The sequence below is a fragment of the Watersipora subatra genome, chromosome 8, assembly GCF_963576615.1.
Source record: "Watersipora subatra chromosome 8, tzWatSuba1.1, whole genome shotgun sequence".
Lineage (NCBI taxonomy): Eukaryota > Metazoa > Bryozoa > Gymnolaemata > Cheilostomatida > Watersiporidae > Watersipora > Watersipora subatra.
In genome coordinates, this window is record NC_088715.1 from 2,019,364 (window position 1) to 2,047,311 (window position 27,948).

The 27,948-nt window shown below is 35.7% G+C and overlaps 1 protein-coding gene and 1 long non-coding RNA gene across 4 annotated transcripts in view; one reads left to right on the forward strand and one right to left on the reverse strand.

Annotated features, from left to right (window-relative positions):
• The window catches only part of LOC137401755 (uncharacterized), a 91,309-nt gene that overhangs the window by 45,685 nt on the left and 17,676 nt on the right, over positions 1–27,948 (forward strand). The window contains exon 1 of one of the 3 annotated variants that reach the window (XM_068088230.1): positions 26,582–26,761. The exons of the other annotated variants lie outside the window; for them this stretch is intronic. Within the exon in view, the coding sequence (XP_067944331.1) occupies positions 26,645–26,761 (117 nt within the window). The 5' untranslated portion in view covers positions 26,582–26,644. Of the gene's footprint in view, positions 1–26,581; positions 26,762–27,948 lie in introns of those variants that run through there. 3 annotated transcript variants of the gene reach the window in all.
• On the reverse strand, positions 15,889–19,129 carry LOC137402106 (uncharacterized). Its single transcript, XR_010979460.1, has 3 exons — positions 18,971–19,129; positions 17,896–18,039; positions 15,889–16,350 (listed from the first exon to the last, which is right to left on the reverse strand). It is a non-coding gene; the product is annotated as an uncharacterized lncRNA (long non-coding RNA).

Here is a 27,948-nt window from a genome sequence, read left to right on the forward strand (position 1 = left end):
AAAAGAGACTCAAAGTCTCACGGTAGAATCATAGGGTTTAACAGGAATCATCGGCCTCTCAATGCTGGACTCTATCTCACCCAGAACGAACACCTGTGCATACAGACATGAAGAAGATGTTAGTGCCTGGTGATTTAGATGCAGCAAGTTATGAGATGCGTGAAAAGGCATGGAAGGCTGATGAGGAAATGAGGGAAGTCATGAAAGACTCATAACAGCAAGAATAAATCTGTTTGCGTTTCAAACCACCAAGCTAGTACATATTACCTGTGGTGCAAAAGCCTTCATTGAAGTGAAGCAGGATCTTGAAATGGCAAATGTGATAGGAGAGAAACAGCTTTCAGAATTTGTCCAGAGGAGGTTAAGCACCCAAGAGATTGATTTTAATGCATCCATCAAGTCAAACAAGCTCAAAACCCTCTCCACATTACCATCAGCTAAGAAAAAATCAAAAGAAAAAGTCCTAGCGTGTTCGCACAGACTGTTTGAAAATTTGTTAGTGATCAGCCAACAGCGTAACTTGGATTTAAGAAAAGTGTTATCATTCTCTCTTGGCAACATCAGCTGGTCCCTGGCTAACTCTGATGGCTCTATATTGAAGACTGCTAAGTCGGCTCTGATGGCTGCTGTTGAGGAAGATGCTGATGATCAACCATCAATCTATGTTAACCAGGATCAGCTACCAGTCTTTGACGCTATTGTGGTTGATGCTATGGCCGAAATTCAGACCCTGAAAGCTCCTCCAACTTTTGGCATGGTTGCAAGTCAGCTTTTGCAATGGATAGTTAGTATTGCAAACGTATATCACACATGTCGTGTGGATGTTGTTTGTGACACATACCCTGATATCAGCATTAAAGGAGGTGAGAGAAGTCATAGAAGTGTGGAAGGAAGGCAGAAGGTTGCTGTATTTAGTCCGAACTTCTGAATTTTTAGCAGATGGCTCAAACAAGCCTACTTTAGAGAAATTTTTAAAGGATATATGGAGGAAGTCAACTGTGAAACAGAAACTAGATCTTGTAACAGCTTTTTCTCAAGAATGCCACACGATCAGCTATGACCTTGATGGATCAATCGCTGTATACCAAATAGATAGTTTGACACCAGACCACGAGGAAGCAGATACGCGCATGTTATCACATATCGCAAAGGTAATTGAAGACAAATCCAGCTCAAAAGTTCTATTCAAGTGCCAGGACACAGATGTTTTCCTAAGCTGTCTATCTCTAGTGAATGGGCTGCCATCACAAAAACTCATTTACTGCTGTGGTAAGAAGCAGTTGAGATATGTAAACAGGCTGTCTGTCTACTGTCCTCACATCCGAACGATGCAAAGCACTGCTCGGGCTCCATGCTCTAAGTGGATATGACAGTATAAGCGCATTCTATTCCAACGGGAAGATAACTTTTTTCAAGCTGCTAAAGAACAATCTTGAATTCTGTAACACACTGAAATCATTGGAAACAGATTTCGAAGTTGATGGTGCAATAAGATAATCTATTGAGACATTCATATGCAGATTATATAGTGAAGAGACAAATTCCATCAATGAAGCAAGGTATAAGATCTTCTGCTCACCGTCTCGCACATCACAACCAAACCTACCACCCATACTAGATGAGTTAAATCTCCATATATCTAAGGCTGCCTATCAGGCAGCCTTAGGAGAAGAGCCAAGCAAATCATCAATGCCCCATTCCCCCAACCAACATGGTTGGTTTATGGAAGATGGAGAGCATAAAGCTAGATAGATAACACAACAGCCAGCACTTCCTGATGTGCTCGTGGACATGTTTTGTCGATGCAAAACTAGGTGCCAGTCTCGTTGCTGTCAGTGCAACAATACAGATCTCAAGTGCACGGACATGTGCAGAAGCAGCTGCTGTAGCAATAGAAATAAAGAGGATGGAGATGAAAGTAGTGATGCAGAAGACTCAGATGACTGTGAATTAGAAGGTTAGTATTTGAGTGGTATTGTAACCAAAGGTGCACTTCATGTTTGATTAGAATACATACATGTATGTGTCACACCGTATAAAAGACTGACTAATTGCGATTTCACTTGCATAATAAAGTAAACGGTTCAACATAATAAGCATTAATGATGAATATATGTATACTAAAATGTTATATATACATGGTCTGAGTCTTTAAAAATACTTTTCATGTTGTTCTGCAGATCTGTAATGATATATGAGTTGCGGAATAACAAGGACAAACTGTAAAGCTGCCACAATGTCAACCAAACTGAGAACACATAATATTATATAATACAATTCTAATATTATAATATTTGAAGAATAAATATTTTAATGTTATTAGAATTGATTCCAACTTAGGTTATTGCTAATTATTTAGTATTTATATGTCATTTTCATTATTACATTGTTGGTAGAAGCACATGAAACATTACAGATATTTATTTAATTAAAATAATATAATTAATTAAATTGCTCAAAAATGAACAATCTGAGAGGTGTAGAAACCAGATATTTGAAATCAGCTCAAAATTCTGATCCAGATGTCACTCTTATCACATAGCCCACCTCCAAAAGGAATAAATCACTTTTTTGACAGCTTTTCGATGCCCTCCCGCTCTACTATAGAGCCCATATAATGAAGAAGGCAATATAAGTAGACAGAAGGCATGAAACAGGCAGATCACTTTGTTGCCTTATATATGCATGAGCTATGATGCACTTGTTACTATATTCAAAACAGTACATATACATGTATTTTATTCTTGACCACAACTGTGCAGCTGACTGAGATTGGTGTGGTCTTTCAGGTGCGCCGCAAAAGAGTTTTTCAGGCTTTCTTTGCAATACTAGTCTCTAGCATTTGTTTGTAGTCATCTGTGTTTGACACAGTTAAACTCATTGTTGGTAATTCTTCTTCTATTTACTTTATGTTCAATAGATAGCACCATCCCTACTTATACTCAACTAGCAGAATGCCCGCGAGTATTAAAAACAGCTTATAAACAGTGGCTGGTAATGTAGTAACCATTGGCTAACTTGAGTAAGCTAGTATACACCTTGTTAGTGACATTTCGTGTAACATTGAGTCACTATGCATATTTAAGCCAGATAAGAACTATCTGCCCGATGGATCCATTGTATCCTGTGTAGCTTAGTGGGTTAGCTTCTCATGTTGAGGAAGAGAAGTTCCAAGATCAAAACCTTCGGGATACAGATCTTTTTTCGCTCAGTTATAATCACCATAACTGTACATAGGGTGTACCAAAAAACAAACAATGAGGTTTATATATCAATATATATATATAAATACACTGCTTATAAATATATTTATATATATAGATGTATAAATAGTTCACTTATCGTCAAATCAGGTAATATATCCATAATTGATGCTCTTTTGTTTTAAATAATCCCACGACCAAACGAGCGGAGCGAAGTGTGGGAGTTTTTATAATAAATGCATGTGCACACAACTTACGAAAATTATTCATCAACAATGAGACGAACCCTCGTCAAGAAATTTCATCAACAAATTTAACCATCGTTATGTAAAGTCGTTAAAGTATAATAACGATACAAAACACATTTAAACCTATTTAAATATGTTACCAAGTCTTTGTAAACCGTCGATATTATTTTAAAGCTTACCCACCTGATCGGATTATACACAAATAGACAGATTAATTTCAACGAAAATCGTCACAAAACACTTGAAAAGCTTGGTTTAGTAAAAGTTAAGACGGGAAATTGAAACGCCGAGGGACAGATAATAGAACGATGAAGTCTTTCGCATTTCACGAAAAAATAACGTGCACTTTTCACCAGTCGATAGCATTGTCGAATTGCCGAAGGTTTTGGCAATTAACATAGGAGTACAGAAATCGTTTCATTTTTGCCGATTTCAATTTTTTCATTTTCATTTGCCGACACATTTGAATACTTTCCCATTCTAACTGATGTCCAACGCAGTGTAAGTAAAGCAAATGACGATGATATTTTTTAACGTTTCTTATGAGATTATTACAATAATTAATTATAAGTTTGGATGACTACAAAACAATGACTACGTAGTACAGACTTTCTAAAAATCTAACGCAGTGTAAGTAAAGGCGTGACGATGATATTTTTTATAACGGTTCTAATGAGATTATTGCAATAATTAATTACAAGTTTGGATGACTACAGGACAATGACTACGTAGTACAGATTTTCTAAAAATCTATATAAATATCACAACTTCGTGATATTGTTAGCTATGCCGTTTTGAAATGTAAACAAAATTGTGCATTGGTTTTTTATTATTACTATATAAATAATATTAGTTATTCTAATAATATTAGTGCATTTTACTTCTAATATTGGCCAATATTGCATTTCTTTTTTGCAGGAGGAGAGATATAAACATATAATCTTTTCCTTTCATTATTGCTATTTGTTGTATATAATAACACCCAGTACATTACAGCTACCATTGCAATTATCCTATTTGACTGCTAATATTGCATTTCTCAACCATCAGTACCCTTTCTTTTTTTCCAATACCACTTTGGTCGTGGGCTGTATGACAATGGAATTTCTAGTGTAACATAATATTTTATTTGCCTTTAACTATAATCCACAAGTGATAAATTGAAACTCTGCAATTATTTAGGTCTAATTCTTTATGTATTTTTTAGAACTCGGAGCCTGGACAGGATGATTATAATGTTTGTGATGTAAGTATTCTTATTAAATCCTTTGACAAGAAGTGCATAGTTTTTGAATATTTTAATTTCATTTGTTATAAAGATGATCTCTACTTCAGTATTTCATATTTTAATGTTTAAGGCTATAAGTTTGGTTATCAGCATCTGCGCCATCTCTTTAGATGTAAATGCATTTAGCTCAAGTCAACCAATCATATCTATAGTAGACTCAAGTCTACCAATCATGTCTATCGTAGACTCAAGTCTACCAATCATATCTAATAAAGACAATTTGATGATTGAATAGAACCAACTACTATCAAGCGTTTAAAATGTATCAACCAATTAAACTCTGTTGGTAGTAGTGCAGTATGTCAGTAGCCAGAATATCATTTAACCTTTGCAACCTTGGCAGCTGTTGTGACATCATTCATATTGCTCTGTTTACAAATGCTGTTTCTCAGTAACAATGCAAACCAATCAAATTAGTTCTTGCTTATGGTTTTAGACTGAGAATTTTACTTCTGTTCTATACTGTTTTCCGTTATCTTAATCAACTTCCTTTTTTATCATAACAATTATCTTGGATGATATCGCGAAAATATTTTATATGACTCATTTGTTGATATGTGATGGATGATTATGATGCAGATAAAGAATCATGTGATATAATTCTTGATAGTCAGGCTGGCATCAGCCTTGATAGCCGTGAGCCTATTAAATTGATGTATGTTCATTGCGTGTCACCCTCCTATGCCACAGTTACAGTGTGCTATAAAAGATTAATATGCATATGATTTGAATTCCCAGCTTTCTGTTTCAAAGAACAAAATATAAAAGGCTGGTTGCTCTAAAAAGTTAGTACAAGCTGGAACTCAATTTCTGCATCCTTACATAGAGCGCAAAACTGTATTAAGGTGTGGCAGCTTGTCAACAAACTAAAGCGAGTTAAGCTTTTTGACTGAATGAGCTGTTTACTGAATGAATCAATTAGATTGAACAATAGAATTTTCAGCAGGTCTGGTAATCAATGACACAAACCATACCATTGGAGAGAAAAAAGGGGCAAAAAATAATTAGGCATATTACAAGTGCCTGATAGCTTGTCTCGCAATGAAAAATAGTCAGTGACAACAAGTAGGCCATGAAAGAAATTGACTAGTCCATTCAGCTGAGACATCAGATAAGAGTACAAAAGATCTGCTCACTGAAAGCCTCCCATGTGAGTGCTAATTCCAATCAACATGTTTGTGAAACATATCAAGTTGATACTGTGGCCAGCCCAGTAACCAAAGAATTGGACACAAAGGGTAGTAGTAGAGCAGGAACATGAACTTATCTTTCAGCCTTTTCCTTTGGAGGGTGGGCTACTCAAACTAAGATGTTTTATAGTCAGAAATTTATGCTGATTTCAATTATATTGTTTCTACCCCTATGTGTTTGCACATTTCTGAGCTTGAGAGCATTTTCGAAATGGGAGGGGCAACTCCAAGTTTGCTTGGAAAACCTTACATATCAGACAAAGAAAACTATTTTATAATCTCAAAAATTAATAAATGCTTTTATTTGAAATTAAGTGAGTCAATTCTCAGCATTCCTTAACCCATGCCAAGGATGCAGCAAGACCGCTTGTTTCACTGTCTTGATTAGTCTGTGAATGAAACCCTAGTCAGAGTGACTAAACTTCAATATGAGACAGCCAAATAGTATTCAAGCAGATGGTTGATATTGGAAGAAGAGAGCATTCAATGTGAAATTGCTCAAAAAGTGCTAATCATTGAGAACTTCGATGAGAGTTCAGACTTCTTGTCATTATGCGTGTTATAAAAAGTATTGTAACAAACTCGTTATGGAGAGAGCTGAGAAAAGACATGAGAAGAGACAGAAAGAATGTGATACAGCAGAAGAGGTGAGATCAGATATTTATAGCTTTACAAATTCATGATGATTACTCCATGATGATGGTACTTTGGAGGGAGAAAAAGAAAACATTTTCATTTTTGTCTGCACATTTTGTGAGCAGCAAAATTAACTCTTTGCAGTTTACATTACTTGTTATAGCCTACAATTTGGACATAAATGTATAGATAAATTACATGTATGATCCTTCCTTGGTTTTTTGCATATGACCACACAAACTACGCTAGATGTGGCATGCTGTACTATGCAGAGATGACTAATCTTAAAGTATGGCATAGCAAGGTGTATGAGGCTCTTATGAAGAAGGGGTATTTTACTTATCAATCACGACATCACTGTCCATTCAGCTCTATCACTTGTGATCAATCTATTGAGCAAACAGTTAAAAGAGACTCAAAGTCTCACGGTAGAATCATAGGGTTTAACAGGAATCATCGGCCTCTCAATGCTGGACTCTATCTCACCCAGAACGAACACCTGTGCATACAGACATGAAGAAGATGTTAGTGCCTGGTGATTTGGATGCAGCAAGTTATGAGATGCGTGAAAAGGCATGGAAGGCTGATGAGGAAATGAGGGAAGTCATGAAAGACTCATAACAGCAAGAATAAATCTGTTTGCGTTTCAAACCACCAAGCTAGTACATATTACCTGTGGTGCAAAAGCCTTCATTGAAGTAAAGCAGGATCTTGAAATGGCAAATGTGATAGGAGAGAAACAGCTTTCAGAATTTGTCCAGAGGAGGTTAAGCACCCAAGAGATTGATTTTAATGCATCCATCAAGTCAAACAAGCTCAAAACCCTCTCCACATTACCATCAGCTAAGAAAAAATCAAAAGAAAAAGTCCTAGCGTGTTCGCACAGACTGTTTGAAAATTTGTTAGTGATCAGCCAACAGCGTAACTTGGATTTAAGAAAAGTGTTATCATTCTCTCTTGGCAACATCAGCTGGTCCCTGGCTAACTCTGATGGCTCTATATTGAAGACTGCTAAGTCGGCTCTGATGGCTGCTGTTGAGGAAGATGCTGATGATCAACCATCAATCTATGTTAACCAGGATCAGCTACCAGTCTTTGACGCTATTGTGGTTGATGCTATGGCCGAAATTCAGACCCTGAAAGCTCCTCCAACTTTTGGCATGGTTGCAAGTCAGCTTTTGCAATGGATAGTTAGTATTGCAAACGTATATCACACATGTCGTGTGGATGTTGTTTGTGACACATACCCTGATATCAGCATTAAAGGAGGTGAGAGAAGTCATAGAAGTGTGGAAGGAAGGCAGAAGGTTGCTGTATTTAGTCCGAACTTCTGAATTTTTAGCAGATGGCTCAAACAAGCCTACTTTAGAGAAATTTTTAAAGGATACATGGAGGAAGTCAACTGTGAAACAGAAACTAGATCTTGTAACAGCTTTTTCTCAAGAATGCCACACGATCAGCTATGACCTTGATGGATCAATCGCTGTATACCAAATAGATAGTTTGACACCAGACCACGAGGAAGCAGATACGCGCATGTTATCACATATCGCAAAGGTAATTGAAGACAAATCCAGCTCAAAAGTTCTATTCAAGTGCCAGGACACAGATGTTTTCCTAAGCTGTCTATCTCTAGTGAATGAGCTGCCATCACAAAAACTCATTTACTGCTGTGGTAAGAAGCAGTTGAGATATGTAAACAGGCTGTCTGTCTACTGTCCTCACATCCGAACGATGCAAAGCACTGCTCGGGCTCCATGCTCTAAGTGGATATGACAGTATAAGCGCATTCTATTCCAACGGGAAGATAACTTTTTTCAAGCTGCTAAAGAACAATCTTGAATTCTGTAACACACTGAAATCATTGGAAACAGATTTCGAAGTTGATGGTGCAATAAGATAATCTATTGAGACATTCATATGCAGATTATATAGTGAAGAGACAAATTCCATCAATGAAGCAAGGTATAAGATCTTCTGCTCACCGTCTCGCACATCACAACCAAACCTACCACCCATACTAGATGAGTTAAATCTCCATATATCTAAGGCTGCCTATCAGGCCGCGATATGGAGAAGAGCCAAGCAAATCATCAATGCCCCATTCCCCCAACCAACATGGTTAGTTTATGGAAGATGGAGAGCATAAAGCTAGATAGATAACACAACAGCCAGCACTTCCTGATGTGCTCGTGGACATGTTTTGTCGATGCAAAACTAGGTGCCAGTCTCGTTGCTGTCAGTGCAACAATACAGATCTCAAGTGCACGGACATGTGCAGAAGCAGCTGCTGTAGCAATAGAAATAAAGAGGATGGAGATGAAAGTAGTGATGCAGAAGACTCAGATGACTGTGAATTAGAAGGTTAGTATTTGAGTGGTATTGTAACCAAAGGTGCACTTCATGTTTGATTAGAATACATACATGTATGTGTCACACCGTATAAAAGACTGACTAATTGCGATTTCACTTGCATAATAAAGTAAACGGTTCAACATAATAAGCATTAATGATGAATATATGTATACTAAAATGTTATATATACATGGTCTGAGTCTTTAAAAATACTTTTCATGTTGTTCTGCAGATCTGTAATGATATATGAGTTGCGGAATAACAAGGACAAACTGTAAAGCTGCCACAATGTCAACCAAACTGAGAACACATAATATTATATAATACAATTCTAATATTATAATATTTGAAGAATAAATATTTTAATGTTATTAGAATTGATTCCAACTTAGGTTATTGCTAATTATTTAGTATTTATATGTCATTTTCATTATTACATTGTTGGTAGAAGCACATGAAACATTACAGATATTTATTTAATTAAAATAATATAATTAATTAAATTGCTCAAAAATGAACAATCTGAGAGGTGTAGAAACCAGATATTTGAAATCAGCTCAAAATTCTGATCCAGATGTCACTCTTATCACATAGCCCACCTCCAAAAGGAATAAATCACTTTTTTGACAGCTTTTCGATGCCCTCCCGCTCTACTATAGAGCCCATATAATGAAGAAGGCATTATAAGTAGACAGAAGGCATGAAACAGGCAGATCACTTTGTTGCCTTATATATGCATGAGCTATGATGCACTTGTTACTATATTCAAATGTTATATGTATTTATTCTATTATTGTTATAATTATTCTATAATTCTATAATTGTTATTTATTCTATATTATTATAATAACACCCAGTACATTACAGCTACCATTGCAATTATCCTATTTGACTGCTAATATTGCATTTCTCAACCATCAGTACCCTTTCTTTTTTCCAATACCACTTTGGTCGTGGGCTGTATGACAATGGAATTTCTAGTGTAACATAATATTTTATTTGCCTTTAACTATACTCCACAAGTGATAAATTGAAACTCTGCAATTATTTAGGTCTAATTCTTTATGTATTTTTTAGCACTCGGAGCCTAGACAGGATGATTATAATGTTTGTGATGTAAGTATTCTTATTAAATCCTTTGACAAGAAGTGCATAGTTTTTGAATATTTTAATTTCATTTGTTATAAAGATGATCTCTACTTCAGTATTTCATATTTTAATGTTTAAGGCTATAAGTTTGGTTATCAGCATCTGCACCATCTCTTTAGATGTAAATGCATTTAGCTCAAGTCAACCAATCATATCTATAGTAGACTCAAGTCTACCAATCATGTCTATCGTAGACTCAAGTCTACCAATCATCTAATAAAGACAATTTGATGATTGAATAGAACCAACTACTATCAAGTGTTTAAAATGTATCAACCAGTTAAACTCTGTTGGTAGTAGTGCAGTATGTCAGTAGCCAGAATACCATTTAATCTTTGCAACCTTGGCAGCTGTTGTGACATCATTCATATTGCTCTGTTTACAAATGCTGTTTCTCAGTAACAATGCAAACCAATCAAATTAGTTCTTGCTTATGGTTATAGACTGAGAATTTTACTTCTGTTCTATACTGTTTTCCGTTATCTTAATCAACTTCCTTTTTTATCATAACAATTATCTTGGATGATATCACGAAAATATTTTTATATGACTCATTCGTCGGTATGTGATGGACGATTGTGACGCAAATAAAAAAATGTGTGATATTAACTATAATTTTGTTGATTAATTTAAAACAAAGAACAATAATGAACAGGTGAATATCTAATCAGTCAACCTTAAATAAAACATGAGAGAATTGTCAATATATTTTACAGGGAGGCCCTAGCAGTCGTCAACTTATTGGATTACCTTATGTAAGTATTATAAAGAAACCTACTTCCGAAAATCTGCCTAGTTGGACGTTTTCGCACACTTCTTATTGCCTCTGATCTAAGGCGATAATAAGTAGCTGCAACATGTACTTGACACAAATATATCATAAGTTCATAACATAGCACAAGTGTCAGTCATAAGCATTGCTATTCTAAACTCAAAAATGAAGAATGTAGAATTTACTCTCGGTCGCATCTTATGGAAGCCAGTTTTGTATCACCATGTGGAACTAAATGGTGGAGTCACAAAAAAAACTGAATGACTGCTGGACCAGCGAATAGCAGCAGCACAGAGTCTCAACGATCAAAACACACAATGCTGTTGAAAAAAGTTCTTGTTCATTTACGAGCGATCCGATAATTCTTGTTTGCTGTCTAAACATGGGCACTTGATATAGAGCAGTGTTCATCCTATATCACCAAACAGTTTCTCTCAATGGTTTACCACTCATCACGGCTCTGTGAAAAACTATTCCTTATCTTTATAATGTACTACAATGCAGGATTTAAAATTTTAGATTTCGGTCCATGAAAATGCAAGTTACATAACTAACTGTTTTATTCTAAGCGGTGTTTACTATAACTATGAGTTATAATATATCCGCACACCCCGAAGAGCCTTCCTAGATTTACTTGTCCTGGAAACTGAACTGTTGGATTCACTATTAGCCAGTCCAGTTTTTTCATTCTTAGACTCTCAAATAGTAGTCAATCAGATTGATTCAGAATTGTTTATTTTGGACCGAGTTCAAGAATGCAAAGTCTGCCATCTATTCATTATTAACATTTTTATAAAATTTTTGCAAAAGTTCATTTACAATCAGTCGATAAAAGCAGAAGGAATTGTCGATGTTCAACAAAGATAGAAGACTAGAGTTCATTTTCTGTAACTTAAGAAATAAAAAATCATCAACTGCAATATGTAGATCTAATAATGTGTGAATGCTCAGCAACGCAACAAATTTGACAACAGATGCAGTTGCAAAAGGACAGACAATTCCAAATACTGATGCAAACCATTTGATCTTGGAAATGGTTAAAATCAAAGGATCTGTGATTAGATAATATTAATTAAAAGTATTCTGCCATAGTCAAATCTTTTGTCATGATGTTCTACAATTGCTTGAAATCCCTTAGGAGGATATTGAGATAGCTTCCTTTTGTCTGACTCATGTGTCACCCTTAGCACAAGATCAATTCAAAGCTGAATAATCTTCTTGACATCCAATCGCAAGACTTCAACTACTGCCCTGTCAACTGATAGGTCAAAGTGCTATCCACTACACCACAGATGCTTCTTTCATAACATGTGGTTTCTCCTATTTCTTAGTTGCCCGTTCAACCTACTTCGTACTTCTTCATTGAGATACAATGATAAATGAAGATATGGCAGAGTTTTTTTACCGGTGCGGATAACCATGCTTTGTTTCTTTCCCATATTCTAGATAAATTTAGAGTGCAGATCGTATAATCAATACAGTTGAAATGCAACACATATACAAAGAAAGACTGTTGACTGCAAGGCTGGCACAAACAACACTAAAATATATTCATTAACCTTTTTCTAGCGTGAACTTATCAAGCCTCATGTTGAGTCTGTAAAAAGTTTTTCTCTTGTAGGTGCCTAACAACTGTTAGAATTTTAACTGTGAAAACACTGACATTGGATCTTTACATTATAGTAAAATGACTTTATCAATCCGCACAAGCTATTGATACACTAATTAGAGGTAGCGGCTGCATGATGCTGTCTGACTAACTGATTTGTTTAACCACCTGCTTGATGTTTTTATCTCTCAACTTTTGGTAGTTTAAAAACATATTTTCTTCTCCATAATTAAGGTGAAGAGTGAGCACCGGCAGAAGTATAAAAAATACAATGAAATGCGGCCTCAAAACGAAATTGACCTGCATGGACTTTTTGAAGATGAAGCCCTCAAAGTTGTGAAAGAATGCCTCAAGATTCTTAAGGAAGAAACGGTGGAGAGCAGGAGTGTGTCTTCAGTTTTTACATTGCCATGCATACATGCATGTTTACAGCTCAAGCAGCTGTTGGGTTTTATTGTCAGCTCACCAGAAATTGATTGAATAATGCATTTTAAAAGTTTTAAAAATCTTTTGCAATTTGGTTGGAATTTTAGAAAAAAGCAATTCAACTACTGCTAATAAGCTGACCTTTTTGATAAAACTTGAAAAAAAATTTTTGCTGCACTTAATGGTTTGAAATTAGTTTTCCAGCAAACTAAAATTAAACATATAGTTTTACTATTCATAAAGTACTACAGAAAGTCTTAGGCATAAGTAGCAGACATTGTTTTAAATTGACTTTAATATAACATGAACTATTATTAAATAGCAGAGCAATGGTAAAATACTAACACTACTGTTTATAGTGAATGTAATGTTTTTAAAAGCTTTCACACATTTGCTACTGACAACTATTTTTTTTGTAATTTGATTTGGCCGTAATACATTTGTGTTTTTTTTGTCTTGTTGGTAGTTTCTGCAAGCAGTGAAGGGTATGCTTTCTTAGCTAATAGTGCCAAAAGTTAAAAAAAAGCATTGCAAGGTCATATCAATTTTTAATGTCAGTATTTATGTGTTTGTTATTCTTGATCTAACAGTTTCATATAGCCAAAATTCTAGTTGAAACCATCAGAATGAGAAGAAACATTTTTGTTTCCGTAGGAGCATGTAATTTTGCCGTTATCATTACTGGAAGAGGAAACCACAGTACAGATGGGAGGCCTGTTCTTAAACCGGCAGTAGAGCGTTACTTGCGAGACAACCAATATCAGTGAGTTTCCGTACAATTGTTGAAATGGCAAATAATTTTTATATGTCAAGTCATCCTCAAAAAGTCAGCCATAGTTAAGTGTTCATTAGCTGTTTATCATCAATGACACAATTGAGTATTCACTCGCTGTTTGTTATCAAGTCAGAGTTAAGTGATCGCTAGATGTTTGTTATCTAGTCAGAGTTAAGTGATGCTAGCTGTTTATTATCAAGTCAGAGTTGAGTGATCACTATTTGTTTATAATCAAGTCAGAGTGAAATAATCGCTAGCTGTTTATTATCAAGTCAGAGTTAAGTGATCACTAGCTGCTTATTATCAAGTCAGAGTTATGTGATCACTAGCTGTTTATTATCAAGTCAGAGTTAAGTGATCGCTAGCTGTTTATATTCAAGTCAGAGTTAAGTGATCGCTAGCTGTTTATATTCAAGTCAGAGTTAAGTGATCGCTAGATGTTTATTATCAAGTCAGAGTTAAGTGATCACTAGCTGTTTATTATCAAGTCAGAGTTAAGTGATCGCTGGCTGTTTATATTCAAGTCAGAGTTAAGTGATCACTAGCTGTTTATATTCAAGTCAGAGTTAAGTGATCACTAGCTGTTTATTGTCAAGTCAGAGTTAAGTGATCACTAGCTGTTTATTATCAAGTCAGAGTTAAGTGATCGCTAGATGTTTATTATCAAGTCAAAGTTAAGTGATCGCTTGCTGTTTATATTCAAGTCAGAGTTAAGTCATCGCTAGCTGTTTATATTCAAGTCAGAGTTAAGTGATCGCTAGCTGTTAATTATCAAGTCAGAGTTAAGTGATCACTAGCTGATTATTATCAAGTCAGAAATAAGTGATCACTAGCTGCTTATATTCAAGTCAGAGTTAAGTGTTCACTAGCTGTTTATCATCAAGTCAGAGTTAAATAATCGCTAGCTGTTTATTATCAAGTCAGAGTTAAATGATCACTAGCTGCTTATATTCAAGTCAGAGTTAAGTGATCGCTAGCTGTTTATTATTCAAGTCAGAGTTAAGTAATCGCTAGCTGTTTATTATCTAGTCAGAGATAAGTGATCACTAGCTGCTTATATTCAAGTCAGAGTCAAGTGATCGCTAGCTGTTTGTTATCTAGTCAGAGTTAAGTGATAGCTAGCTGTTTATATTCAAGTCAGAGTTAAGTGATCGCTAGCTGTTTATTATCAAGTCAAAGTTAAGTGTTCACTAGCTGCTTATTATCAAGTCAGAGTTAAGTAATCGCTAGCTGTTTATATTCAAGTCAGAGTTAAGTGATCGCTAGCTGTTTATTGTCCAGTCAGAATTAAGTGATAGCTAGCTGTTAATAATCATGTCAGAGTTAAGTGATCGCTAGCTGTTTATAATCAAGTCAGAGTTTAATAATCGCTAGCTGCTTATTATCAAATCGGAATTAAGTGATTGCTAGTTGTTTATTATCAAATCGGCGTTGAGTGATGGCTAGCTGTTTATAATCCAGCCAGAGTTAAGTGATCGCTAGCTGTTTATTGTCCAGTCAGTTAAGTGATCGCTAGCTGTTTATAATCATGTCAGAGTTAAGTGATCGCTAGCTGTTTATTGTCCAGTCAGAGTTAAGTGATCGCTAGCTGTTTATAATCATGACAGAGTTAAGTGATTGCTAGCTGTTTATTATCAAGTCAGAGTTAAGTGATCGCTAGCTGTTTATAATCATGTCAGAGTTAAGTGATCGCTAGCTGTTTATTATCAAATTGGAGTTGAGTGATGGCTAGCTGTTTATAATCCAGTCAGAGTTAAGTGATTGGTAGCTGTTTATAATCAAGTCAGAGTTAAGTGATTAATAGCTGCTTATTAGCAAATCACAAATCAAGACAGGATACTTACTATAGCAAACAGTTGCACAAATGTAAAAGAACCCACTCACCAACTTGACCCAGTCGTTGGTTTTGGCACTTATTGCCACCAATTTTGAGAGTTCACAATAATAAGTGGTCGTAGCAATCGTAATGTACACATCATTGTACCCAAATATATGTGTAGATTTATTTATGTTTACTCTATTGCAGGTTTGAAGAACAGTCTGATGGAGGATCCTTTAAGGTGTTACTTTGCAATAGAAGACTATGAAGCATGCTGCAGAAATGTAGTTTGAAGACTTCTTTCAAATGACTGGGACCTCAGCATTATGCTAGTTATGGTGTTAGAATAACTCGATGCAGTATTTTATTTCATTCTGTTAACTAGTTGCTAAACGTATTTTATTGTTATATCTGTTCATAGACATCCAAGGCATAGACTGAATTCCTTCATCTTGGTTATCCATTAAGCCCTTTTTCACCAGACTCAATGTAATATTTACCATTCATGTGCACAGGGACCAGAAAGCAGGGCTTTCAGCATTTAGTGGGATCCATATGTATCTACAAGGTTTCTGTAAGATATCATATTATCTCAAAGAAGAAGATCGCCGGAGTTAACCTAAATATGTCAGCCGTATACGGCAACCAATATCTCGTTATAATAACATCACAGTAACATTCCAAGAATAACACTCATTTATGCAAGCTATGCAAGCTTACTCTTTTATTTATATTGACAGTCGTTGCTGACATTAATTACTGTGAAAAATGTCTAAGACCGACAATCTCATCCTGTCTCTGCCTTCAAAGTTTGTTCTTGACACATTTCATCATACTTAATGAACTATTTTCCTGTGAAATTTGGTCGTGCCATTGGTGTCTAAAAACATACAATGTATATTTTGTCTAATGTTGTGCGTCACATATACTAAGTTGTGCTTGACAAAGTTTATACTTTAACGTCAACCATGCTGTCACAGTTTTTGTATAAAAGAACCATTTTTAGCTTTATATCAGGAGTTATTTTACATGTGATTACTATGTACACACTGTATCTGACTCAAATATAATAGCTCGCTTAATGCTTAGAATGAACATTTTGTTTCACGTTGAACCCATAAGTGTGAGGACAGCACACCCTCATATTTTGGTGTCAGAAGTTGCAGAAATAGTTGGAAGATGGAGTGCTAGTTGTCGAGAAAGACAGAAATAAAGACATGGCAGGTCATGACCAAGACAGAGCTGAGGAGAGGCAAGAGGATGACACAGAGACCATGATCACGCTGAGTGAGGTAGAAGATAAAAAGATAGATGCCATCGAGGCATTAGAGAGAAGGATGGAAGAAAGACATGAAGATGCCCGCCTGTATGCGGATGAGACAAACAGAATGCTTACAGACCATATAGAACACTAGTTAGATGAGCGGTCCAGACGCTTAGAGGATATGCTAGAGTCCTTAGCGGTAAAAATTGACAATATGGATAGGAGGGAGTCAGCCTTAACAAGCTTTTCTCTCCGTAGGTTCCGGGACAATAATGAGGACAGGAGGGAGCCAGCCAGCACAAGCTCCCCTCTCCGTAGGATCAAGGAAAGTAGGGGTAAGTACAGTCTTAATACTATGCATGCCAGTAATAGAAAAGCCTGGGTGAAATTTGGCTTGTTCTTCACAGGCAAGTCGATAGATGAAGATTTCGAATCGTTTATTGAGAAATTTGAAACGTTTTGTGCATTAAATGATGTCCCTGAAACGGAATATGTCGTCATTTTGCCAGTATACTTAAAAGATTTGGCAGCAACATATTGTCGAGAGATTGTGAAAGAAAAAAGTAAAGATGTAAGTTATGAGACATTGAAGTATTTGCTCAAAGATAGATTTAATACATCTAGAGGAGCAGAGCAAATTGCTATGGAAATTTCCTTTATCAAGCAAGGCGATGGCGAAACAGTGATAAACTATTACGAATGGTTTCGTAAAATTGTAGGCCAAGGCAATACCTCTGAGAGTAGCCCTTTTGTGCTACTTCATTTTCGAAAAGATCTAAAGTCAAAAATCAGAGAGAAGATCTTTGTTCGAGCTTTTACAAGCTGCTAGTAGCGTAAAAACGGGATTGCATTCTAGTGAAACAGTAAAAAGGGATGTGACCGCTAATTATCAACCAAACGCAAACAATTACCAAAATCATACATGTAGGCCTAACCGATTTCCGCCTCAAACCAATAGATTCGATAGGCGAAGAGAGACTAAATGTCAGTGCTTTCGGTGTAGCAGTGAAAATCATCTTTCTTTCCAGTGTCATGTCCCAGGATCAAGACAAAATGCAAAACAAAGAGGTTTTTACGACAGCCACAACATTAGATCGGAAAACAAATTTGATCAGAAAAACCAGACAGGCACTAATTCGCAACACCATGGTAGTAACTTACCGACATATTCAAATCCAGTTCAACAGCCATCGTTTTCTGGTTATCCATGGATGCCATCGCCATGGTGGTTTAGTCAAATGCCGGCATATAGCCAACAAAACCAGCCAATACCGTCCGTTGCTGCCAGCAAGCAAAAGGTTTTTGCTGAAAATAAAGCAAAACAAATAGACAATTGTACCATTTTTGCATCTTCTGCAAATATTGTAATTGAAGACAGTACGAATGAGATTGAATCTCAGTATAATATTACTTGTTTTGCAGATGCCGAAGAGAAAGTCATACTTGAGTTGGCCAAGTTTGATGATCTTGGTGAAACAACTGAAAATGCTAATACTGCTGAGACAGTTGTGATTGAAATGACTCAAAACAAAGTGCTTAGTGTTGAAATTTCAGAAAAAGCTGCTAATGTTGAAACCCCTCTAAGCAACTTCCTATTGTTTTAATACACAAGAGCAATATAGAGCTTGAGGAGACAGTAGCATTTAATAATGTTTTTCATAGTGAAGAAGCTGTCAACCATGTGCATGTTGTAAAATATGAGTATGTCGCTGTGTCAGTGTGCAAGGAAGAACCCCTATGCCCTAAGCAAGCAAATTCCTCAATTAAACAATCAACCAAATTCATTCATGTGTACCAAGCTAATCGAAAAGTTTCTAGCAAAAAGCTCTCCGTAGTTCATTTAATTAGCATATTAAGCATCATGGCATTTGTCAGTGCACAAGCACCATTGATCTGCAAAACAGGTCATACCATTGCCAGGTTCCTGCTGCCGTCATTGTTGCCATGCATACTACCTGACACAACTGCTTCTGAACCGGTGATTTAGAAATTTTATGAAAATCATGTAGAGAAGCAAACTGTTGAACTTCAATTTTCTGAACTATTACTAATTCAAACTTCTAAAATTGAGAAGCTTAGAGCTTTGCAGCCAGCATTGCGAGTGCATGCAGGTGGACACCACAAACATAGAGCAATATGCCACGCAAGGCCAGCAACTTTAAATAATACCAGCAGGCCAACTATCAAACTTGTGAAAAGTGTTGCAAAAATTCACCGACTGAGTCATTTTACTTACCCTTATTAGTTAAAACAGCTGGCATTGTATGATGTCTTGTGTCTCCTAAAATCTTTAGTATGTTAATCGGTGGTGAGCGCTATGGTAGCTGGTGCGAAACAATCAGTCCTCATTAATAGTGAAGCCCATATTTGTACCACTACAAAATCCCTGAGTGATTCTCTTGGGTTAGCATCTAAAATGATAAAAACAGTTCAAACTATTAGGTCAATAAGTGGAGATGTGGCCAATGGCGGAGGAGAAGTTGACATACCAATGCAGTGCAATCGAAACAAGCTTATTAGAGCCAGACTATTGGTTATGCTTGAATGCCACTACACTTTGATACTAGCGATAGACTATTTGAGATCCATGGACACGCTTAGACTACTCAACTGGTAAATTGCATTTATTACCATTGTCAAAAGCAAATGCATTTACAATAGCTCAAAAAAAGCCAACTTCCTACTTGTCCTACCCGTTCTGACTAACATACTTGTTTATGACACACCTATATCAGTTCAGGAAGAGCAAACCTCTACTGACTGAAAACTTTCAACTACCGACTTACGACTCAGTTAAGCATAGTGATGGTGATACCATAACTCCATCTGCCTTTGACCCTGACAAACGTACTCACAGATACAAAAATTCAAGCTGTGCTCCCTGCTAAGCCTAACTATTTTCTAGCTTCATTTTGGCACTTTGACAACAGTAATTTGAGCCTATGTTTTAGATTTGGATATAATATTTCTCTTTGCTTTATTTAACAAGAGATAATAGAGGGAGGAGTCTGTTATATCTAAACAGAAATACTTCTTACTTTTTTATTTTTTTATTGTAGTAGCAATAATTGAAAACCTGCACAGTAGAGTAAGGTTTCATCTAGTTAGTAGCTATCTATTTGTCGGTTTATTCATATATTTACTAAGATTACTGCGCATCATGTGATATTTTTTTCCAGAGCTCAAGGTCATCATATAAAAGCATCACAAGTGATGTGTCATCGACAACTTGGCATATAGACACACCAAAATTTTGTGAGATTCATTAAACACCCAGGCACCAAAACATCACATAAACGAGAAGGACATTATATGAGACAGAACATAAGCTTCACTGTTTCCTTCCCAACACCCACTTCAAAGCAGCGCTACTTCCGTACATTCATCTTTTCAGTGACTCATATGAAACAGCTTTTTTAAAGAGGGAAGGTGTAAGATATCATAATATCTCAAAAAAGAAGACCGCCAGAGTTGACCTAAATATGTCAGCCATATACGACAACCATTATCTCATTATAACAACATCACAGTAACATTCCAAGAATAACACTCATTTACGCAAGCTATGCAACGGTTACTATTTAATTTATATAGACAGTCATTGCTGACATTAATTATTATGAACAATGTCTAAGACCAACAATCCCATCCTGTCTCTGCCTTCAAAGTTTATTCTTGATACATTTCATCATACTTAATGAAATATTTTCCTGTGAACTTTGGTCTTGCCATTGGTGTCTATAAAAGCACACAATGTATATTTTGTATAATGTTGTGCGTCACATATACCAAGTTGTGTTTGACAAAGTTTATACTTTGGCGTCAACTATGCTGTCACAGTTTTCGTATAAAAGAACCATTTTTAGCTTCATATCAGGAGTTCTTTTACATGTGGTTGCTATGTACACACTGTACCTGACTCAAATATAATATCTTGCTTAATGCTTAGAGTGAACGTCTTGTTTCACATTGAACCCATAAGTGTGAGGACAGCACACCCTCACATTTCTCTTTTCTAACTAGTAAGGTAAGGTGGTTGAAAGTGCTTTTGATATGAGTATAGAATAAAGGTTACATTATTTGTATCAAACGAAGTCAGCATGTACTTTACTTTTTCGGCATTTACATTCACTTGTACCGATAATTTACAAGTTGATCACTTCAATCTGCCTAGTAATTGCCTCATTCCGTCTAATTCACTTTCAATATAACTGTTTGAGTGCATTAAGACTCATAATAGAGTGAATAGTTGACAGTTCACTCTTTGGCTGTTTCCTCTGTTGGTAGTTAGAGCAGTTCTAAACTAGACTATAGAACAGAAACACCTCTATGAATATGTAGAAGTCTCAGTTACAAAAGATGATGGATCTTTAACTAGTCTCTTGTACTGAAAATAAGCACTAAAGTCTCTATTACCAATAGCTATATATATATATATATATATATATCCATATATATCCATATATATATACATATGTATATATATATATATATCCATATATATCCATATATATATACATATGTATATCTATATACACTGCTGTACACTCAAAAGTGTACAGCAGACAGTGAAAGGGGAAAAGCAAAGCATCAAAGCCTATGCAGCCTCTATGGCCACTTCAGATAAGTTCCTAGCTGAATTTCAATCGGCTGCTCTTACAATGGACCTTCGCCCTGATGATGAGGAAATTGTCTGGCACACGAAACCTCTTCATGGTGCTTACTACCGACAAATATCTAAGGTTGGCGATCTTCACCACACATATATGTGGCTGAACAAAAGAAACCTAATGACCAATACAGAGCCGCTAATCATGGCAGCCAAGGAGCAAGTGCTCCCAACAAGGCAACTCCAAACAAAAATTTATCACACTAAAGATGATCCTAGATGCAGACTGTGCAAAGATGCACCTGAGACCATCCAACACATCATCAGTGGATGCAAGCAGCTAGCAGGAAACACATACACTGAGCGGCATAATCATGTCGCAGGTGTTGTGGATAGAAGTCTCTGTGACAAGTATGGCCTTAATAAACCACAACACTGGTGGGTAGCTCCTGGTAAGGTGAATGAAAATGACCGCGCTAAGATCCTCTCGGACTTCTACATCCGGACTGACAAGCATGTCCTAGCAAACCAATCAGATATAGTGGTGGACAAAGAGAACAAGAGGGCTACTATCATAGATATAGCAGTACCCAATGACTACAATATAGCCAACAAAGAAAAAGAAAAGGTAGAGAAATATCTCCCTCTTGGAGAAGAGATTGAAAAATGCTGAGATGTAAGAACAGCTGTAATTCCAGTAGTCATTGAGGCACTGGGCGCAATAACACTGGCACATAAAATATGGCTTGCCCAAATACCAACAACAATCAATTCAGGTGAGTTGCAGAAAAGTGCGCTATTGGGAACAGCTAAGATCTTGAGGCGAGTGCTCAAACTCCCAGGTCTCTGGCAGGAGACCCGAGTTAGAGCAGAAATTACCACCCATACAGGTTAACTGGGGTGAGGAAACAATATATATATATATATATATATATATATATATATATATATATATATATATATATATATATATATATATATATATATATATATATATATATATATATATATATATACATGTGTACGGGTGGTATACGGTTAACCTTTATACTACCCATACAGGTTAACCGGGGTGAGGAAGCAGATAACTATATATATATATGTAAACTGTTTTCTCACCCCGGTTAACCTGTACGGGTAGTATACAGGTTAACCGTATACCACCCGTACACATGTATATATATATATATATATGTGTGAATTGTTTCCTCACCCCGGTTAACCTGTATGGGTGGTAATTTCTGCTCTAACTCGGGTCTCCTGGGAGTTTGACCACTTCCTCAAGATCTTAGCTGTTTCCAATAGCACACTTTTCTGCAACTCACCTGAGTTGATTGCTGTCGGTATCTGGGTAAGCCACATTCTATGCGCCGGTTTTATAGGGCCCAGTGACGTAACAAACATAACAAATCAAACTTGACATATCAGACTTGCCATATCAGACTTGACACAGTAAGCTTGAAACATCAGACTTGGCATGTCAAACTTGACATATCAGACTTGACATATCAGACTTGACATATCAGACTTGACAAATCAGACTTGACATATCAGACTTGACATATCAGACTTGACATATCAGACTCGACATATCAGACTTGACATATCAGACTTGACATATCAGACTTGACATATCAGACTTGACATATCAGAAAAGTATTGGCATGTCAAACTTAACATATCACCTTTGATGCATTAGAGAATATTATTTTAGCCCTTGAAAATGCTTAGTTTGTGGACTACAGTTACCCCTTTTTTCCAAAAATACACTAATAAACTGACCTTTGTGGGTTTCATTTCTGTGTGCTAGGTCATGTTCTATGGCTAAACTATAAAACAAAAAATTTATGATATTATTCTTATATAAATTATTTTAATAAACAGGCTTGCAAAAGTGGAAATATGTCAACTAAGGTAATTATTACTTTTATATTTTCTAATGCTGCTGTACTGGGTTAACAGTCATGCACAAAAGTTCAATAGGAACTTAATAGAACATTGTTTAGATTTATGGGTATGAGATTCTTGTTTGAGGGTTTTAAGCAATCTCATCACTTAACAGAATAATATCTGTTTACCTCAAAGTGCAATTATAGATTTTAGTTGACTTGAAAAAATGGACATTACTGAAGTGTTTTCAAAAACACATTTTTCTTTACAGAGATCTCTTTCTCTGTAGTTTTTCTATCATTCAAGTGAAATACTAGAATGTGTGGTCAGCTTTTTACACGCCTTCTCTAATCTGTTTTCAACAATGTAGTTTTAATAACAGATAGTTTGGAATTTTCAGTTTTCAGCAAAGCCATGATATAAACACCTACCTTGGGATTGGTTGTGCATTTCTTCAACTTTTACCTGTAAGTCTTTGCTCTCTGGTCCTGCACTTTGTTCTACACTATCTAAAAACAACCAATTTTAAACAGAGGTAATTGATTTATCATTACCACAGAAGGTCAGCTATTTTGTTTTGTTTTGAAAATGGGATATGCTTAAAATTTAGTAAAGCATTATTTGAATGTCTCACAAACAGTCATATTTTTTCAATCTGTAATCAACGGTTCAGGATTAAATACTTCTGGCAAGCGTCAAAAACAGAGATCAAAGCGTATGACTTTAGGCAGCTTTTATGTAGCTTCAGGTATCAATTTGTTCTAACTTTTATTGCAGGGAAATCCCTTGTAATAGTAACAATATTTCTCTTTTATTGTTACAATATGTCTCTATGAATGAAGTTAACACTTTTATTAGCAGAGAACAAGTCAGGAAATATGTATGTCAGTCACTTAAAGCATTGTTTGACAGTCTTTGACTATTATTACTAGCAAACTTGAATTGCTATGTTGTGGATGCTGGTAGCTAAATGATTTTAGAGGTTTTGCTGAACAGAAAGGGTTCTTTCTACTAAAAAAGTAACAAACTGTATCTAATTCTATGTGAAACAGAATATAAATGTTGTAGTGGCAAAACTTACACATCAAAGTAAAGCATTATAATACAACATTATTGATATTTGCAGACAAAACGGAACACCAAATTTCAAGTCTTAAAAAGCTGGAAAGAAGTTGCTCAGAATCCTCAAATATATTGATACGCAGAATGGTGGTTGCTCCATGAAGCTGGAGTTGCTTATTCTATAGAAAAAAAGAAATGAGTACTCGACTTCCATTATGATAAAATGATATTGCTATTTACGAAAAAATAAAATTCTGCTATTTACAGCTAGTGAACCAGCTAAATGCTAGCTAAATAATTGATAAATGATGCAACTGACTTCAAAATGGTTTGTATATACTTCTCGGCTCGTCATTTTATAAATGTATTTTAGATTCTGTTCCATGGATTCCTTGCTTGAATTAAAATCTGCTAGAAATCAGAGAATTTCGTTTTCTGCAAAAAGTCTCATTTTCTGTGCTAATAAATTTTTATTGCAGATGAGGTTTTTAGCTCTAAATTTTTCAATGAGGCACTTTTTATGCTTCATCAACTCATTGCAGTTTGGACTGAAATTTGCAAATTTGCTCATCAAATCAAAAATCAATATCTCTCGCAACAAACTGTTTTTTTATGTCTATCCGATTAACTCATTTCCATATTTGACGTACGCTGCCGCAACTACAGCAGCGACTGTATGAACTTTATAGAAATCCATTTTTACGCACGTTCTAAACTGGCATATCATATCAGGGCCACACTCCGCATCCTATGACAAAAAGTAATAGCTTTTGCTGATTTTGGATAAAAAATCAATCAAATTTATAGAAATATATTTGTAATACTTTTTTATTATCTAAAATGATGAAACTGTAGAGTTTATTTAACCTCGCTGAAAACTTGATGGACATATTGTAGATGTCACCTGATATTGTGTTTTTACATATTTAGTTAAATTGAATAATTTAAACGTTAACTAGTGCAATATATATTGACAAAACATATCACAATTTTCAAACAATCTAATGGAAATTGTATCTCCAAAAATAATTAAGAAGTCAGGCAGAATGCAAAAAAATATTAAGACTCAGAATGATAGTTGCTTTATGATGCTGGAGATACTTAGCCTCAAATTGTCATATTGAAGATGTTACCAAAGCATCAGCATGATATTACTAGGGACATCGGCATGATATTACTAGCGACATCATCATGATATTACTAGTGACATCCCCATGATACTACTAGTGACATCAGCATGATATTACTAGTGAGATCAGCATGATATTACAAGTGGCATCAGCATGATATTACTAGTGACATCAGCATGATATTACTAGTGACATCAACATGATATTACTAGTGAGATCAGCATGATATTACAAGTGGCATCAGCATGATATTACTAGTGACATTTGCATGATATTACTAGTGACATCACCATGATATTACTAGTGACATCAGCATGATATTACTAGTGACATCGCCGTGATATTACTAGTGGCATCAGCATGATATTACTAGTGACATCAACAGGATATTACTAGTGGCATTAGCATGATATTACTAGTGACATCACCATAATATTACTAGTGGCATCAGCATGATATTACTAGTGACATCAACATGATATTACTAGTGACATCACCATGATATTACTAGTGGCATCAACGTGATATTACTAGTGACATCACCAGGATAATACTAGTGGCATCAGCATGATATTACTAGTGACATCACCATGATATTACTAGTTACATCAGCATTAGATTACTAGTGACACCAGCATGGTATTACTAGTGACATCAGCGTAATATTTCTAGAGATAACAACATGGTATTACTACTGACATCGGCAGAAGCTCATGGCCTGCACCACTGCCAGTGCAGAGAGTATAAGTAAAACGGTAAAGATTGAATGGTTTGCATACATGGATGACTTACCTGGGAATATTTCCACAATTCTGTTATAATGAGATATTGGTTGTTCAATTAATTTTTTAGCTTGGCACAATCACTAGGACTGACATATTCAGGTCAATACCAAGGAATCATTCGGAATAAACTATTCATTCTTTTCTTTGAGATATGCTTATACCTTGCAGTTCAGTTGTAGTAGGCTGACATGTAATAGGCTGTCAGGTAGTAGGCTAACATAATCTGATATGTAAAATAATATAGCACATTGAAAAGAAAAGGGTGAAACTGATATGCCAAAAAATTTAACACAATGGGTGCTATTTAATAAAAGTGGGAGGAGCTAATATTGACGTTGGGGAACTTTCCACTTTACGACCAGAGTCAAGGCTGAGTAGTGCTTGAAGTCTCTTTGTAGCTAGTTAGATTTTTATGTGGTAATAAGAAGTAGAGGATGGATGATTTTGGTAATCCTCTTGGGATTTTTTTGGTGGGGTTAATAGTATTGCTTATGATTTTTGTTTGGTACAACTGTCGAACCAAGAATACTAGAGAAGCAAACTTTCAAACAGTGAGTATGAAGAAATGCATGTACTATTAATCATTTGCTTGATGTTCTTTTTGTTAGTTAAAAAGATGAGACCAAAATTATGAAGTCAAACATCCTCACGCTGATTATTGACAAAACAGGAAACATGAAACTGACAGTAGCTGCAAAAATAAGTACAACTCTTGTTTATAACTAGTATATATATATATATAGATAAATATATATATATATAATTATATTTATATATATATAAATAGTTTAATAGAGTAAAGTAATAGCAGCCAGCATTTGAACTCCTCGCTTAAGTATTAAGGCACTTATTGTTTGGTGGAGCTGTAGCGACGTAAGTAGTTTTATTTCATGTCTCCAAATTTTTTGGCATTAAAGCTAATTTTTCAACTGAGGAAAACTCAGTTAAGAATGAGAAAAACTCAGACTGAGAAAGGTCTGAACTCAATTGTAGCATCCTTATATCGAGCACAAAGTCGTATTCAGGCGTAGCAGCTTGTCAACAAGCTAAAGCTAGTTAAGCTTTTTGACTGAATGAGCTGTTTGCTGAATGAATCAATTAGATTGAACAATAGAATTGCCAGCAGGTCTAGTAATCAATGACACAAACCACACCATTTGGAAAGAAAATATTTGATTTGTACATGTTACAATAGTGCCTGGTAGCTTGCGCACAATGAGAAATAGTGAGTGACAAAGAATTAGGCCTTGAAAGACATTGACTAAGACATTCAGCCTAAACAGCACATATATGCACAAAGGATTTGTTTACTGAAATGCCTCCCATGTGAGTGCTAATTTTAATCAATACGGCTGTGAAACAGAATAAGTTGATACTGTGGCCAGCAGAGTAAAAGAAGAATTGAACACCAAGGGCAGAGCCCATATAATGAAGATGGCAATATAAATAGACAGAAGGCATGAAACAAGCATATTACTTTTTTACCTTATATATGCATGAGCTATGATGCACTTACTGCTATATTCAAAACAGTACATATACATGTATTTTATTTTTTACCACAACTGTGCAGCTGACTGAGATTGGTGTGGTGTGATTGTAAAAGGGTGTGGTCTTTCAGGTGCGCCGCAAAAGAGTTTTTCAGGCTTGCTTTACAATACTAGTCTTTAGCATTTGTTTGTAGTCATCTGTGTTTGACACAGTTTACAGAATTACCAACTCAATGTTGGTAATTCTT